The following is a 19,059-nucleotide window of genomic DNA, read 5'->3' as shown; positions in this document are numbered from 1 at the left end:
TAAATACACTGAAAAGCCAAAAAAACTGTTACACCTGCCTAATATCGTGTAGGGCCCCCGCGAGCCCGCAAAAGTGCCGCAACACGACGTGGCATGGACTCGACTAATGTCTGAAGTAGTGCTGGAGGTAATTGACACCATGAATCCTGCAGGGCTGTCCATAAATCCGTAGGAGTAAGAGGGGGTGGAGATCTCTTCTGCACAGCACGTTGCAAGGCATCCCAGATATGTTCAATAATGTTAATGTCTGGAGATTTAGGTGGCCAGCGGAAGTGTCTAAAGTCAGAAGAGTGTTCCTGGAGTCACTTTGTAGCAATTCTGGACGTGTGGGGTGTCGCATTGTCCTGCTGAAATTGTCCAAGTCTGTCGGAATGCACAATGGACATGAATGGGTGCAGGTGATCAGACAGGATGCTTACGTACCTGTCACCTGTCAGAGTCGTACCTAGACGTATCAGGGGTCCCATATCACGCCAACTGCACACGCCTCATACCATCACAGAGCCTCCACCAGCTTGAACAGTCCCCCGTTGACATGTAGGGTCCATGGATTCATGAGGTTGTCTCCACGCCCGTACACGTCCATCAGCTCGAGGCAATTGGAACCGAGACTCGTCAGACCAGGCAACGTGTTTCCAGTCCTCGACAGTCCAATGTCGGTGTTGCCGGGCCCAGGCGAGGCGTAAAGCTTTGTGTCGTGCAGTCATCAAGGGTACACGAGTGGGCCTTCGGCTCCGAAAGCCCATATCGATGATGTTTCGTTGAATGGTTCACACGCTGACACTTGTTGATGGCCCAGCATTGAAATCTGCAGCAATTTGCGGAAGGGTTGCACGTCTGTCACGTTTAATGATTCTCGTCAGTCCTGTTCTTGCATGATCTTTTTCCGGCCGCAGCGATGTCGTAGATTTAATTTTTTACCGGATTCCCAATATTCACAGTACACTTTTTGAAATGGTCGTATGTGAAAATCCAAATTTCATTGCTACCGCCGAGATGCTATGTCCCATCTCTCGTGCGCCAACTATAGCACCATGTTCAAACTCACTTAAATCTTGATAACCTGCCATTGTAGCAGGAGTAACCGATCTAACAACTATGCCAGACACTTGTTGTGTTATATAGGCGTTGCCGACCGCAACGCCGTACTCTGATTGGTTCCATATCTCTTTATTTGCATACGTATGCCTGTACCAGTTTTTTTGGCTCTTCAGTTTATTTAATTTTACTATTAACAAGAGTTAAATAAATATTTACAAAAGTAATGAAAATAAGAACACTTTTTTATTCATGTAGTGGGAGTTTCAATAGCAAACATAAAAAAATTAATTTTTTTCACATCTAAATTTAAAATCATTAACCTAACATGGGGGGTTATTATATTTTAAATGAAAAGCTCCGTAACATTTGTTTTCTTCCTCAACGGACTTACCAAAACACTTGCTTTGATTTGTATTTCGATCTATGAAAACTTTAGCACTAATAATGGATCCGAAAGGCATAAAAATCTGCATCAGCTCTAGGTCTCCAAATTCTTGAGGAAGATGATATATGAAGAGGTTACAGCCATCTGGCCCTGGAATGAAAGCATTATCTTTAAAACAGACATTTAAAACCCTGTTCTGTACAACAAGGAAAAATGATGTGTATCTGAATGTAAAAAAACATGCACCTTCTCTCTGAACTGGGGAAATGACGGGTGGAGGACACGTTGGAGTAGCAAACTGGCCATAAGATGATGGATATGTAGCTGTGAAAGGTGGAAAAAATTAGCAAAGAAAAAACCAACAAAAATACCCTTGAAATAAGAATACAAAAATTAAAAATAACCACATGAGCACTCAATGAATGGCATGCATACAAATGATACTTACTGACACATGGGAATGTAGTTACTCCTTGGTACGGTGAAGACTGCAGTGAATCGGCACTTGAAATGCTTTGAGCTATATACACATTAAAAAACTCATAGTTATTAATTGAATCAGTAATTTTTCTACGTTTCAGTTTTCTCGCACATGCAATGTATACTTAAAATGTCTACTGATGAAAAATATATATATAATTTAAGTAACATGTAATGAATTTAATTTTTGGAAGTTACTGATGCATTAAAAATTCTGTATAATACCTACTGTAATGATAACCACTTCAAAACACGAAGAAATGGCCAATATGCATAGAATCATGCAATTAAGTTCATCATAAAATCAGTTCACCCCCCCCCCCCTTTGCCCCACAAAAAAAACTTAGCCAAAATTTTTTGTGGTGAGGAGGGGGTGATATTTTAGAAGGTGAACTGATTTGATGGTAAACTTAATCCCATGATTCCATGCATATTGGTCATTTCTTCATATTTTGAAGCAGTTAGCAAGTGGGTATTTATATACATCACATAATAAAACTAAGAACAGAGAGAAGAATTAAATATTTCCCCCCTGCTAAAATTACACATGCATACAACAATGTAGGTTTCCTAAAAAATTATTCAAAATATTAGTAATTTTCTATTTAACTCTCTGAGCACACTCTCCCAACAGGCCCATCCCATATTCATTTACATATGTGAAGATGAATGGTACTCCACCACGCATATGCAAAACCACTAGCCTATAAGCAGGCTAGCTACATTTTACATCAGCATGTATAAATTAGGTATTTTTTTGACAGGTAGCAATTAAATTGCTTGTACAGTTCTTATTTTACCCATACAAATGCCCTTGCTAGTGTTTAAAAATTTTGATTATTTACTTTTCTCCATTTGTTAGACCCCATTGAAAGAATTGTTTTCCATAAGGTTGTTTTATATAAGGCTCTTCCCACATTATGTGTATCAGAGCATCTTTCTAAAGTAAATTGTTACAGAGAATGTTTTCATAAAAACTGAGAGTGGATGTCTCTCAAGAAGGGACGGGTATACACAAACCAATGTTATGTGTTAATTGCACATTTTAGGAACTAAATGCATAAAGATATTCTCTCAGGAGTTAGGCATGAAGATATTCTCTACTATAATGGGATCTGCCTTAAAACAGGGTTCATACAAAATTTTCAAAATGAAAAGTAAGGAGTTTTTAAGGACTTTTTAAGGAGTTTCAAGCAGTTTTTAAGGAGTCATGGCAAACTTCATAACTTACAAGTTTTACAGCAGAAAAAGGGGCGGGGCACATATGCAAATTTATTTTGAATTTGCAAACATATTTTCCCTCTTCTCAAAAATATGGATGTAGAAGTGGTTTAAAAGATAGTTGTGATAGTATATAGTATTAAAATGATTTAAAGAAATCGGAAGTGATGTACTGAGTTTGCAATAAATTTTGTTTTTATCTTGCTTGAGCTGTGGTCACTTCTGCCAGAGAGAGATACAAATACAACGCCACAACAGGCAAAAGTCCAACCAGGTGGCTGAGAAAAAGATGCCCATAAAAATCTCCCCCCTCCCCCCGGAAATCACTCTAAAAAAATCCGGGAATGTGCCGCGGGCTGCTCAATTGAAGTAAGAATTTACCACGAGCCACTTAATTCATCTGTAAGTGTACCGGCGCCACTTGAGGCAGGCCACATTTAGGCCATGTGTTGAGCACATGTATGCTTTAAAATAAGGGGCTGTTCAAGTATTACGTCAGCAAATTTTCAGCAATTTTTGACTCACCCCTCTTGTCAGAAAAAGTCAGCAAAACTCTCACCCTCCCCCTGTCAGCGCTCTGTCCCCTTCCTCCTAACGCTTATTGGCAAAATCTGAATCTGAATTGGGGGCTTTCCCCCAGATGATCAAAAATTTATTTTTTTTAATCCACAAAATATTTTTTAAAAGAATTGTAAAAATATTTTTTACAATTTCAAAACAAAATATCTTTTACTATAATCAATTTTTGTTAATTTCAATGCTATTTGAAGGCTAAGAACCCAAAATTACTTAAGAAATTCATTGCGACCCTACCTCTCTAAGCCCTTGGTAACCCTCGACCCGCGGTAAACATTCGGCCTGTGCGGACCAAATGTGGCCCTGGCGTTATGATGTGGCCTGTCCCTAAATCTATTTTTGTAACAATGAATAAGTGACACATTTACAGATCCCTTAAGTGACTCGTGGCACAATTCCAGACCATTTAAACGATCTGTGGCACATTAAGCGATCCCTTGAGTGACACGTGACAAAGTTTTAGAGCATTGGTCCTGCAACCAGTGCAGTTCTACATCACTCAAGTTATCCGCGGCACATTTCCAGATTACTTAAGTGATCTGCAGCATAATCACGGATCACCTCTATGACGCGCGGCACAGCTCCAGAGCATTTGGATCCACTAAGTATTTGAAGATCAATAGAGTGGCTCTGTAGGGGACTCAATAGGGAGAATGTTAGTTCAGGTGCCCACAAACTAGTGAAAAGTTTTACTCGTTTTTCGCGCACCGAGTAAGACGCCATTAAGAATATTTCATATTTTTTTATAAAGGGTGGTTGATGACGTAAGAATCATCCAACCCCTCCCCCCCCCCCCCACGTCATCAAGTCAGCAAATCGAAAATCCTCCATCCATGCTGACGTAACATTTGAATGACCCCTAACATAAAGATACCCTAAAGTTATTTTCTGAAGGTTAAAAAAAGTGGGTTCAGCTATAGATACGGCTGATCGGCTCGTCCTCTCCCCCCCCCCCCTCCTGTAAAACCAGACGTGGCTCGGGCTGTCACTTTTAAAAGCCGGGTTTTACTAGCAGGTTTTCTATGCCGCGCGCAACGTGAATCACCCAGCGCGACACGCCGTCTATTCATCAATATGAAAAGCTGTACGACTGTTTTCCTACAGAGCGCAATATGGCTCACGACAGCGCTTTACGTCGGCCATGATTGGCAGACTGCTTCTGGAGGAGTTAAGCATCGTGTGCCGAGCATTTCAGCGATCTTCCCTTCATTTTCGTGTTGTGTCTCTTCCCTTTAAACCGGAGCATGCAGCCGATAGAGTAGATGACGCCAGGGTCATATACTATGTAGCCGTCCTGAGCCGATGCGCCACGCTTGGAAAACGCAAATGCGTAACGTCATTATGTAACTCATTTCTGCCGATACAAAATGATCCAGTTAGGTTCACGCGGCGCAAAAAGCCTACTCCTAGGAAAATCTGGCTTCAGGGATGAACGCTCGTTACGGGATCCCAGGAGAGATAAACACATTGTTTCTCTCATGGAATCTCTTGTGTGTGGATAGAGCCTGTTCCTCTTTTCTGCCTTTTTATTTACGGCAACCAATCTGCGAAACAGATTCGCTTTCCCCACTGGACCAGTTTTCAGCACTTTAAGGCGCGGCGGTGAAAAGATACGCTTTGCGTCGTCCCTCACTCCAGTGGAACTGAAATTTTTTTTCCTTTCTTCTTTTTCAGTAGCGAGTTGTAATGTGAATAAAACACATAAAACACGTCTAAAAAACTGCGGAAAGCAGTGACATTTTGCGGTTTCTCAGAATTTTCGTGGTGAGATATTGGCTGTAAGCAAATGGGAAGGAGGGATAAAATAGGAATAGTAGGAGAGAATTGCGGGGTGAAAAAAAAAAAGGCGATTGCGGCGAAAGTAGGAAAATAGTAGGAAAAATAGGAAAGCTGCAAGGTCTGCACTCAGTATACTGCGTAATATAGGAAATTCGAGACATCGTTTCGCAGCATAAGTAAAAACTTAAAAAAACTTTCTCACCACTGGGCATGGGGGAATTTTCAGCTACTGGTTCAGCGGAGTGATGTCGTTCTACGGACCATCGATTTCCAACGCTGACCAGTTTGCGACATTAAGGCAGGAAAACACGTCAAAACTAGCGATTCGGTAAAAAATCGTATTTTTAGAAGCAAAAGCGTATAATCGTATTAATTTACTAAATACGACAAAATTGGATGTTCCAATCCCATCCCCTGCTTTCACATTTCCTATTACAAAGGGAGAGAGCGGTTTTTTCCCTCTTTTCTTCCTCTTTATATTCGGGGGAAGCTTCCTCTTATTTTTCTAGGCAATGCTATTCCTCACCATGGGGAATGCGTATTCTAAGAAAGATCATCCCTTCAGAGAAAAAAAAAAGGACTTTTTCAGGCGCGGCTGCAAAAAGTAAGGAGTTATAAGGGCCCTTCCAGAGGGAAATGAAAAGTTAGGAGTTTTTAAGGAGTTTGTAAGGATGTGCGAACCCTGTAAAACTTTGATCAGAAGGGAAAATGAGCCACTGCTATCTAAAATTATTTGATGAAATTCCGATTAAATACATAAGCTAATCCAACTTTCTCACCTTTATCAAGTGTATCTGCACATTCAGGTGGATAAAAAATATAGTAATTTCCTAGAACAAAAAATACCAATGCTATTAACACCATCCTAATATAAATTTCATTAATATTATAAAATGCATAATTATGCATATAAATTTCAACCAAAGGTCTAAATCTAATCATTTCACAAAATGACTAGCTACTAAACAACACAAATGCACCTGATAAACATTTCTTTGAAAATTTTTTAGAATTAGTGCATGCAGAAATAAAATATGTATATGTGTCTTTATGACATTTATGATGTCTGAGATAGATGGTAGCACTTTGGAAAAAATATGCCTATCTTCTAAATTAAAAATAAAAGTGGTAGATGCCTGAATTTTTGCATTTCGCAAATAATGTGACTTGTCTGATTGCTCTCTGAACAGATTTCATCAAAAATGGGAGAGACTTGCATTTGTACCTCAAATTGAAGAATGTGTTGCAGAATAACCAATGTTGGAGTGTGTGTCAGATAACCAAGAGCCAACTGTATATGTAAGAGATGATGAGAGACTTTTTACAATTGTACTGGGAACATACAGATATGCTGTGAGAGCATTCACTTTCATCAATATTGGGTGTGGGAACACAGTGAATGATAAAAGCCCCTACCATTCACTCAGCATTTACTTCACTGATTCTACCACATGATATCATTACTATTGGTAAAATTACACTTGTGTCAAAATATTTTACTCTTTCATCTAATTATGTGTGATTTGTGACTATTTAGTAATTAATTCTATGACCTCTATGTGATTACCATTTCATCACTAATCTCGACAAAAACAACACTCCTTACAATATCCTATGACTTTAGGCAAAAGATGCAGAACATTACTAAATAAAATACCTAAGAAAAGCATGGATTATTTCAAATTAATTAATTTCCTCCATAATAATTCATGTGTTACCACAATTTCATTAATAACTCTCATATTTTCAATATTTTGCCTAAAAAAATATTGTGTAGATAATAATTTCTATAACAAGCTATGCACTTTCAATAAATTTTAATCTATAAAATCCTTTTAAAAATACCATGGTCCAATTTGTTTGCTCTTCTTTATAATACTAATAATATTTCCCCCCCCCCACCTTTTTAAAAGTTTTGCTTTGGAAAACTTTTACAATTATTCAAAGCCTTTTTCTTTAGTAATAAAAGTTTGTGAAAACCTTAGCATATAATTTTTTTTGATATTATGGAAATACAACAAGGAAAAAAGATAAAATTATTACTAGGGAAATTCATGATATCATTAGCATAGATATCAGCCTGGGTAGGCAGATCAGACATAGCATAAGTAGACATAGTAGCTGGAGCACAACCAGACAGAGCATTGGGCACAGTTGAATGATTTGCTAAACCTAAAAAATTAAAAATCACACAATGATTATAAAGATAGATATAAACTAGAAATTTCATCTGAAAAATAAATTTATCTTTACTTACCAGAATTATTTGTCAATGAGGGACTCTGCAAACCATTTGACACAGGACTCACTGGTGGCAGAGGTAAAGAACTTATAGGTGAGATAGAATTCAAGTATCCTCCTTGGTTGATAGCAGCCATAGCAGCAGCTTGTTGATGCATCATCTTAAAAATAAATTCAAAGTTTTTTCATACATGTTCAACATAACAAAGACAATAAAGAATTATTCGTTGGTGTCTTCTAAATAAAGACAATAAAGTCAACAAGAAACATATCTCTAAAGAATAAAAAGAACATTTAAACTTTTAGGATTCTTAATTCTCTGGAAATGGCTTTGCAGAAAAACTTCCACATGACTCTTTTTTTTCCCATAGGAAAAAAAAAGTCTGAAGATATGGTAAATTAATTTTTAAATCATAGCACTAATACTGTGTGAATTAAGGAATTCGGGATTGAGAAGTTTTTCTTATTAATATATTATTTTGCTTTAAAATTTACACCTGTCTTCAAAAGAAATAATTTACCCTTTGGCAGCAATTATTTGGGAATAAAATAAAGATTAAAAATCGGAACATGAAAACCACAAGAAATTAAAAATATTGAACTTCAGGATAAAAATCCAGACTGGATTTGTTGACTCCTAAAAATTTTAAATACCTTCTCTCTATCCCTAATCTTTCCTAGAATGACTCATTTTGCATGCCATTTATTAAGTTAAATAAAAAATTCATCAAGAACAGAAATCATTTAGATAAACTGTACACATTATAAGTATCAATGACTTACCTGGGTGTAAGCTCCATAACCACCTAGTTGACTAATGACAAATGGGCTCAGTAGATTACTCATTCCACCAGCCATCTGATGCATTTTCCTCAACTGCCTTTCTTTTTCAGTATCAGCAAATTTAACCACAAGACTAGAAGATGCTCCCTGAAATTTAAAAATATAGTAAGCAACTTAATCATAAGAAAAAAAGTAACAACAGTGAGGGAAAGCAATTCAAAATGACACCAATATCCATAATGTTTAACTGAAGATGCATGCCTGCATTGCAGCTGGTGGTAGCTCATTTGAGCACTTATTGTAAAGTTTTTGATAAAACTCTTTGTCCTTTATCATTCATCTTTACTATGTTCTCCATTTTCAACATGTAGGCACCCTCTTGCAGCACGCAGCTTGCTTTCCGACCCCACATTGTATGATTAAAGTTGTTTGTTTAATTACACCCAGTATATACGCATGTATTGACATCAGCACCACACCCCACCAGATCTTCACCTCTATCTCTGCCTATGGATAGGATGACAAGTTACAAGACAAGTAATGAATCGGCTACTTGCCAGCTGATCCACTTCATGTTGGTACATCAGAGACACTCAGGTTTTGACTCTCAAATCTTTCATGGCAGAAAACTGTGGCAGCGCAGTCATAACTAGTTTATGCATGAGTGGAAGAGGAAAAAATACAGAAACTAGGCAAATTAATTATCCCATTTATAGGCAATTTAGCTATACTATTTTTATCCCATCTATATAGATAAATAAAATGAACACGAATCATCTTAAAATATGATGATAATGCATTAAATACTATTTTCAAATTTTTATGAGAGATTATAAGATTTTCTTTGATATCCATGAGAATTTTTTGGAGGATAATTCAATGAATGTCTGGAAGAAGGTCATATGTTACATTTTTCCCCAAATGTTTTTTTTTTTTTTTATGGAAGAAGGTAAATATGATGTGACAAACCCCACTGTAATGGTTTTAGTGTCCAAAACTACCAATAGATGAAGAAAGGAAAAAGGGCATGTTTGATTCCTGAAGCAATTACAACCTCAAAATAAAATGCTTTCAATTTTCGGCATCGTCTGTAAAATTTTAAAATTGCAACATATGCTCTTCTTCCAGACACCCATTCAATTGTAAAAAATTGTGGACTTTCAATAAAGTGAAAAATAAATATACTTACAGGCATTGTCTGACTTCCATGCAAAGCACTAATAGCTGAAACTGCATCAGCATGCGATTCAAATTTTACAAAAGCACAGCCTATATTAAGCAAAAACACTTACATTAAAAAAGATACATTCACATATTTTTTGGAATTAATGAGTTTGTATACAAACCTCATTAAGCTTAAATCTGAGTATTGACAATAATTGATATAAGCTTACTAAGTGTACATTGCATGAAAAGTTTTTGATTTCCAGGAAAATTTATAAATGGTTCACAAAAGTGACCCCTTAAGTAGAGTGTGGAGATGCATTATCAGGAATTTAATAACAACACTATAGAAGACAATCAAGATTGTGGAAAGTGACCTGGTAACTGAAATGATCCGTTATCCAGGTAACCAGCTAACAAGGTTTGGCTGCATATTTAATCATTTTCTATTTTCTCTTTTATCCCACAATCATTTTGAACACACAAGGACTGATTTGACTGAAACCTAATGTTTAAAGTCAATCGCGAATGACCATTCTTCCACTGAAAAATAAAACAATCAAATAGTCAGTGACTGAGCTCTAAGCCAGACTTCTGGGCTAATGTACGCTGGCCACAAAGAGCCTAGACCAAAGCTCGACAAATTCAAGACGTCCTAGAAAATTTGTATCAGTGCCTAAAATTTCCCATGTACAATTGGTAAATCAGAATCTAAGGATGACGTAAAATATTCTGATTTCATTGCAGTGTGTCTTTCCCAACATGGAAAGAATTCATTAAGTCACCAAACATTATTCAGGCTATTTTTCATGAGAACAAACCATTCTTGACTCATAAAAATCTGCCTGGTGCATAAATATACATGACATGATCAGACCCAACCCACCTTACATCTCTTGCGAGATATCATAACATTTCGTTAAGGATGGGTATCTGAGGTTCTTTATTTAGAAAAATTTATATAAATACACAGTAGAATCATAATTCAAAGATTTTCCAGATTTGGAAAATAAAACTGTAGGTATCAGAAATGCAGAATCAGGTTAAAAAATGCAGAGGTTCTGTCCCAACTTACAAGGCATATTCAAATCAAAAATTAAGATAAAAATTCATTGCAGTGATTAAATTTTTAAAATGTTAATGAGTGAAATGTACATTGCGTGACATTATTATTAAGGCAAACTATTTTCAGGGGGGGGGGAGAATCAAGAAACAAACAAACCTTTGCTCTGACCATCAGGACCCCGAAGTATTGTGCATTCTTCAATGGGACCAAATGGCTGGAAAAGCTGGCGAATGTCTTCATCAGTCTGCTGCTTGCTCAACATGCCAACAAACAATTTCCTGTCTACTGAAATATACAGAAGATTGTCAACGCAGCTAGACTTGTAGAAAAAACTAAAAGTTGAATTTTTTTTTTTTGTGAACACCTGCAGTGAAATAAAATTATGAGAATTAAAATAGACTACTCACCACCTTTGTTTTCACTATCAGCCGGTTTGACTTGAATTGGACGGCTCATCTGTAGAATAATAATGTTTGAGAATCAATCAAAACAGTGTGATTCATATTAATTTTTATACAATTTATATTTTGAAAATTTATATTTTATTTCAATTATTTTCAGCTTTCTTTCTGCACTATATCTAGGGATTAAGTTGTCTATATTTACCCCAAAGATCTTCTATATTTCCTTTAATCATGAACTTTATGCATCAGTAACATGCATACCAAACCAGGTTACTTTTACTTCAATATCATTCAAGTTATGTAGAGAAAAAATAAAATTTAAATTTAGTGATTTAAATCAATGATTTTTTTTAATTTTTAAATCAAGTTATTTGAATAGTGATTTTAATCATGATTAGGCTTACCCTGTATAAATCCTTCGACAATATATGTATGGAAAACAATTTCAGTGACGTAAAAAGCATCAATAACGATTTGATGGGTGAAAATAAAATTATTTTGCAAGGATTTAAAATTCAAGTCAAATTCAGCGAAAAGTTTTGTCGCCCGTTTTCCAACAATTTCATGCATTATGCATTCCTGAAGAACTTGAGCATCAAACTGCAAAACTGTAGAATCGCAACTGAAATGTTTGAGGCACTGTTTCAAAATGCACTAAAATGCAGGGACATCATTTCAAATAATTATTACAGGCAAAATATGTATTTTCTTACATATATGGGTCATTCCCAAAAAATTTATACAAACGATTTCCAAGACTTTATAATTTCTTATACAAAATTTCAGAACACTGGAAGTAATATTTTAATTTTTTTCTAGTTCATTTAATTCTCTCATATGGCATTTCTTAATTTGTTTTAGATGGTATCTAATTTTTTTTTTAAATCAATTGTTTGTATCAAAACCTTAAAATCTTGCTGTCTCAGATTGAAAAAAAAAATAAACGGTGTAAATCTGAAATTTTTTTCCACAAAACTTGGAATCATGTTTTATATATGTGCCATCTTATATATAAATGTGAAAGTATGTACGTATGTATGTATGTATGTATGCCCTTTATACAAATCTACAGTTCTAAACCGATCGTCGCCAGATTTTGCATATATACCAAACAGGTCCGGGATTGAACCGTAGGCTACTTTAAAAGTTCGTCAGAGCAGGGCAAATGCTCGAAATGGGCAAAAAACTGTCGGGCAACAATGGTTTTGGGGGCCTCAACAATCACTTTCGGAACGTTTACTTTGGTTACCGTGGTTTCCAACAATGCGTTTCAGACGTGAATATATCCCTTTACAATGGTTTGTCACACCTTTAATTCTGTTATTATAACAGTTTATTCCTTTATAACGGTTTGTCACTTTTCCAATCTTCCCATTAATTGCAGAAAACCCGGGAAGCGCCGGGTATTTCTGCTAGCCTATATACCGGGTGTCCTGTAAGTGATAATGCGGCCTTTATCTCATCAACCGCCCATCGTATAGGTATAGTTTCAATTTAAAAAATGCGTAAAAGGCGTTTGAATAATATTCGCTGCACAAGGTGGACGTATGACGTCGCTGACAAAACTGGGAATAAAAATGTTCAACACCAACTGATGAACTCAATGCTTGCCTCAAATCATCAGCACTCTGGCAAGAAGTTGAAAAATTATCATTATCCACCAACATGCGAGTTCAACTGCAAAATGACTCAGCACTGCTATCATTTTCACATCAGTTGACCAACCAGTAGACTCAAGCACTGGACCGATTACGTTCCCAGATGGATTTTGCCAGTTGTTAAACTCAGTTCAAGAACTTGCAGACAAAGTCTTCCCAAACATTCAACAAAATGACCAACACCATGAGTGGCTTTCTGAGAGCGATTCTGGCGCCGAAAAATGACAGTGTGAACAAGATCAACGAAAAAATCCTAAAAATTATTCCACGAGACTCCACATCTTACAAATCGGTTGACACTGTCACAGACATTTAGTTCTGTATCCTGCAGAATTTCTGAACTCCTTTGGATATTCCGGGTGTGCCACCACACAATTTGACCCTCAAAGTCGGAGCACCTATAATGCTTTTAAGAAATTTGGAGACACCGAGACTTTGCAATGGCAACAGATTCTGCGTGAAGAAATTGCACAATTGCATCATTGAAGCAACGATTCTAACTGGATGTGACAAAGAAAAATGTCTTCATTCCGCGTATCCCAATTATCACTGAAGAAATGCCATTCACTTTCAAGCGATTAGTTCCCGATTCGTTTAGCTTTTGCCATGACCATCAACAAAGCGCAAGGGCAGTCGTTAGCAGTGGCAGGTATCGACTTACTTGAGCCCTGTTTTTCACACCTTTTCGTCACCTGTTCGCGTGTTGGTAATCTCAAAAATTTGTACATCTACACACCAGATGGACAAACAAAAACATTGTGTATCCACAAGCGATTGCCTGAAGTTTTTAATTAAAATATTTAAAAATAAAAGTAATTTTTTCTTACTTGATGCAGAAATGTTTTTGATTAAGAAATAATTATTAAGCTATACATACATACATTTTTTACGGGGCGGACAACGTCGCCGGGTATCAGCTAGTAGATGAATAAAACTGACAACAAAATTTTTTAAAAAAAAGTTTTTCCCTATCAAAAACTTTTTTTTTTGTTTGTGTCCCAAAATTTTTCCGGTCTTAAAATGTCCGCTCTGTTTCAGTATTATAAGATATTATAAGAATATAATAAGAAATATATTCTTATGCCAGATTAAATCTGATAACACTTTTAAGCTCATTGAAAAGTTCACTCCTAATGCTTGATCAACTGTTTTGGATTTGACTCTTGGAAAATGACTTAAGATTCACATTATGTCTTTAGCCCCCATTTTTCAATGTCGAATGTCCACTATGTTACATCATTATCATACATAATTAAGATTTTTTTTCATCTACATCAACATCAAGTGATAGTACATGGAGATATGCTTCAAAATATAATAAAGGTTTTCATCAGTCATTTAAATTTATAATGAAAAAATAATAATTTAGGCTAATTTGCCCACTCTATTGCATCTTCCAAAAACGTATTCTGAAGCTGAGGTTTAACCAAACTTAATTTTTTTCCCCCTGTAAGTTATCGTTATCAGGCGGCAAGACTGTAGGAAGCTAGAAAATGTTCTCTCTCTCCTCCCTTGAAAAACGTTTCCATACTTAATGTCATAATGGGTCTGTGGTATACGCTAGGATCCATGTATGTGTGGAGTTGCTTTTGCAATGGGTTTCCTATAGTGAAACCAAAAGTATGACAGTAAAAAAATTCTTTCTTTCAGTTCTTGATCAGTTTCTTTCAGCAAACCACATTAAAAAAATATTGCAATTTGTGACAAAAATTACAGTTCCATTCTAATTCCCCACAATGACTGAGAATAGCAAAAATACATAATTTTAGCTCAAACAGATTTTTTTTACACATATTTTTCATTTTGATGGGTTTAAAGTACTTATGATTCCAAACTAGACAGCTGGTTGTCTTCATTGAAATAAATACATATTTTACCACTAGTCTGTGTACTATTTATTATTGAAAATAAAGAAAATGTGTAATTTCATCAATTTAAAATCAAATTGTGATTTAATCCTATAATACAAACTCAAAAAAAAAGCTAATAAGAACTCCATGTTAACTGCCTATACCTCTACGTCTCTAAGACATAAGAGTTAGTATTCTAGGGTTAAAAAGATCCCAATTCAGACCATACTGTATATGTAAAAAATTAGAAATGTATAAGACTAAAATTTTGATATTATAATACTTTACTACACAACAAGTCATGAGAAAAATAATACATAGTTCGGCCTTTAAACGGTTAAAAGAAAGAGATCCAGTTTTAGAATAGAATAAAAAAAAGGAAATGATCGAACATTTGGAACCTATTATGTGGGAAAGAAAAACAGTTGTCCCGTTTACCACAGGGTTGCCAAAACTGTTGGCACCTACAAAAACCTGCCGGGTTTTTGCTCAAAAGTGGGTTTTTGCATACAAAATCCCAATACATTCGTTAGAATACAAAATCCCACTTACATATATCATTAGCAAAACAACTTTACCTTTTAATTTTAAGCCTTAATTATTTTTTAAAAAATAGAAATTAATGTAATATAGCTGAATGTGCAATTTATTTACATGGGAGAATAAATTGTCGTGCTCAAGTATACAAAGTGCAGGCTCACACACAAAAACCTACTGAGTTTTTGCTAAGAATCATTTATTAGTCCACAAATTTCACTTACAGTCTTCAGCAAATCAATTTATCTACCTTTCTAACCTTAGGGTTTTTATTTATTTTTTCAAATAGAAATATATACACCAGCTGAATACAATTTCTTTGCATGGAAGAATGAATGTTATCTTAATATATATGAAGTACAGGTCCGCCTACAAAAACCCACTGAGATTTTGCTAGAAAGTGGGCTTTACTGAAAACCATATGTGAGCCCACAAATCTCACTTATTTAGTTTTGAGCAAAATGACAAAACCTTTTTAGCTTTAGTTTTTTTTTAACCTATATAGAAATTAATTAAAAATCCTATATGTGTGTGAGCCTATCCACATAATAATCATCATCATCACCTTGTAGGATAAGCTTAGGATGATTGCCTCAGAAATCAATGTTAAAAGTGCATATTTCACTGTAGAAATATAGGAGTTCAGAGTTTTTAGCCAGATCAGTAATTTTAAAAACCGAATTTTTCGTTTTCAAATTCTTGAATATATTTTGAGATAAGCTGAGAAACTTATTTATAAAATTATATGCTGGTTCTACTTATGAGTTAGATAGTCATGCAATAACATTGATCTCAACTTTATCTTTTACCAAATATGGAAATAAAAAAAATTATGTTTTTATAAATTTTAAATATTTAACTATTGATTCATATAGTTTAAGATTTAAAAAAATTCATAACTAGCCTATAGATTACATTGAAGAAATTTTACATCTTTAATTGAAGCATTTTTTGACTCACAACAGAGATGGGTAGGAAATAGAGGTCTATTCTACCTTTTGAATTTAAAAAAGCTTTTGCAATATTCATTGTGAAGAAAAAAATCTGTTCAATTCTACATTTCATACATCAGATCCCCCCCCCCCTCAAATTTATGAAATGAGTGTCTGAGGAAGTTGCCATGTCTGTTACCTTTGATACAGTTTGTATTTCCCACAAGCCTTTCACTTAGGAAGGAACATATGTTACATAACAAAAGCCTGTGATATAAGTGCTGTAATGATACCCTGTGCAACAATAACCACCTATACAACAATGTTACTCTCTGGTTTGTGGTTATTCTTTCCATAGTCTTAATATATTTCGTCTGTAACATTAAGTTCCACCTGTCCCTTTACCATCATTATTAGAGCCTGGATAATATGCACTAAAAAGTGGCAAAATAATAACTTAAAATGCAAAAATAACTTAAAATGCAAAAATAACTTAAAATGCAAAAATAACTTAAAATGCAAAAATAATAACTTAAGATACAAAATATAATTAAAATACCAAAATGTGTGCTTAAAATGCCAAAATATGCACTGAAAATGCCAAAATATGCATTAAACACTCCAGAATTTGTACTAAAAATCATGAAAAAGTCCAAAATTCCAAAATATATACAAATAACTTTTACATATTCTTTATTCAGGCATTTTTTAATTTTCAGTTTGTTGTACCTGCTCGATAACGAAAATACAAGTAGCAAAAGAATTTTGACAATAAAAAAAATTAACACTTTGACATATCTCTAGAAATAGCCTAACAATAAAACTATTAATATTCGTAAAATACTTTATAAATATGTATAACTCACTAAATTTAACCTGCAGAAAAAACCAATGTTATGAAAATATTATGAAGGAAATTGAGTGGGCATAAACAAACCTTTAAAAATATGCACCTATACTGAAAATTCTTTGATTTTATGCATCTATATGCATTAATGCTAAAAAAGGCCAAAATATGAAAATGCATATGTGCATACGCATATAATCCAGGCTCTAATCATTATATAGGAGTTTCACTCCATTTCATACCACCTGAATACTGAATACAACTTCTTTGCATGGGAAAAGAGAATGTTATTCTCTATAAAAAATATACAGTCTATCCCACATAGAACACTTTCCCGCTTAATACAACTTATTGTCATGGTCCCACGACTCCAACAAATTCTTATTAACATTTCCAGTTTATAGCATTTTCCTGCTTACAACATTTTTTGCAATGGTTTTTTGAAAAACGTTATAAGTGGTAGGCTTATTCACTGTATAAAGTACAGGCCCACCTACAAAAACGCACTGGGCTAGCTTGAACCCCCCCTCCCCCCATAGTTTTCAGCAAAACAATTGTTTTTAAGAAATTAGGAAATTAATAAATAAATTACTAGCTACATGCAAAGATTTTTTGAATGGGAGAAGACAATGTTGTCATAATATATGCAAAGTACAGGAAAGTTCAGAAACGTTTTAAAGAAATTAATATTTAACATTTTAAAAGAGTAGCTCAATCTCACCAATACTAATTTGATACTGAAATTTAATTATCATGATATTAGAATATTAATTACTAAGCATGTACATCTAATTAGATTTATACAAACTATTATTATATTTATTATTTAACATGTACATTGATTGTAACATTGCAAACAGGCATGGTTGTTTGGTTTAAACCTTGGTTTTAACCAAGGGTTTTTTTTTCAAAAAATCAAATAAAAGTAGCCTAAATATCATTTTTTCCTTGAAAAATATCATATTGGTTCATTAGTAGTCAAAATGTTTCATTTTTACCACATTTTATATCCTTGGGGTACATTCTGATGGTATATCTTTAAATGACATAAGATTTTATAAGTGGTTTGTTTTCAAAAAGTCTCATAAAAGTGGCCAGAATACATATATTTTTTTCATATGAAGTATCTTAGTTATTTAAAGTTATTACATACAAAAGCCAAAATTTCTCATTCTTACAACATTTTGTAACCTTTGGCTACATTCTGATGCTCTATATATATATCTTTAGCAAATTCATAAATAAGGATTGCATCACACATCTAAATGTAGTGGTGTATTATCTCACAGGTTTCTTTTTCCCTTCACAAAGAAGCAGCAACAGTAGTGATACCGTGGGCAGATGGTCCTATAATCCAATAGACACCAGCTGTCCTTAAAGGACAAAGACTAGTGTACTAGTAGTTACATTACCTCACATACATTTTCATTTTCTTTCCCATAAGAAGTAGCGGGTATACAGGGTGATTATAATTTAAGAGTTTTGATTCCAAAACTATACAATAAGTACTGGTCAGAATGACTTGAAAATTTGCATGAATATTCCTGAATCAATGGAAGTTTCTTTCGCAAAAGGAAAAAGTGCAAGTAGATGATGCTGTACTTTGCCAGCAGTATAATCTATTTTGTGCTACCACATCATTTCGGCACTTCCACAGCATCGGTGTATAGATAGAACTTCTATCAAGATGCACATTGCAATACTAGCAAAGCAGCTGCTAAAGACCCATTTTGACCGGATGCACCTTAACTTTTGCAACTTCTGGCTGTGGGGGGTACCTCAAAATGTTATAAACAGTGGTCAGATTGCAAACTTTGGTGAATTGCAATCTCCAGCACATCCTCTATATGTTAGAAGTACCTCAGGAATATTAATGTGGGGGTGAGCTCGGTTTAATAAAACTGAATTGCAAGCACATCCACATCATGACCATGACAGACTCTGATCTGTTGTTGAACAAGAATTTTTGGGTTTTCAACCTCATAGCCAGAACACGATGGACAACATATTTAACATTTCTTAAGTAAGTTGTAGTTATTTGTTCAAATACAAATACAACGCCACAACAGGCAAAATGCCCAACGAGGTGGCTGAG

The 19,059-nt window shown here is 34.8% G+C and overlaps 1 protein-coding gene across 2 annotated transcripts in view; it reads right to left on the bottom strand.

Annotated features, from left to right (window-relative positions):
* LOC149068806 (CUGBP Elav-like family member 3-B) overlaps nt 1-19,059 on the bottom strand; it is a 42,818-nt gene that overhangs the window by 12,473 nt on the left and 11,286 nt on the right. Inside the window, exons 3-12 of one of the 2 annotated variants that reach the window (XM_089250538.1) lie at nt 11,144-11,192; nt 10,893-11,021; nt 9,696-9,775; nt 8,507-8,653; nt 7,740-7,884; nt 7,526-7,654; nt 6,262-6,312; nt 1,875-1,946; nt 1,673-1,750; nt 1,433-1,594 (exon numbers count right to left, since the gene is read on the bottom strand). In XM_089250538.1, coding sequence (XP_089106664.1) covers nt 1,433-1,594; nt 1,673-1,750; nt 1,875-1,946; nt 6,262-6,312; nt 7,526-7,654; nt 7,740-7,884; nt 8,507-8,653; nt 9,696-9,775; nt 10,893-11,021; nt 11,144-11,192 — 1,042 coding nt within the window. The remainder of the gene's footprint in view (nt 1-1,432; nt 1,595-1,672; nt 1,751-1,874; nt 1,947-6,261; nt 6,313-7,525; nt 7,655-7,739; nt 7,885-8,506; nt 8,654-9,695; nt 9,776-10,892; nt 11,022-11,143; nt 11,193-19,059) is intronic. The other variant, XM_089250539.1, reaches the window with a different exon arrangement.

Source organism: Pholcus phalangioides, unplaced genomic scaffold (assembly GCF_987345545.1).
Source record: "Pholcus phalangioides strain wild (caught in Gottingen) unplaced genomic scaffold, Ppha-v1.0 ptg000024l_1, whole genome shotgun sequence".
Lineage (NCBI taxonomy): Eukaryota > Metazoa > Arthropoda > Arachnida > Araneae > Pholcidae > Pholcus > Pholcus phalangioides.
The sequence above is the reverse complement of the archived record's forward strand: the minus strand, read 5'-3'. Positions and strand labels throughout refer to the sequence as shown.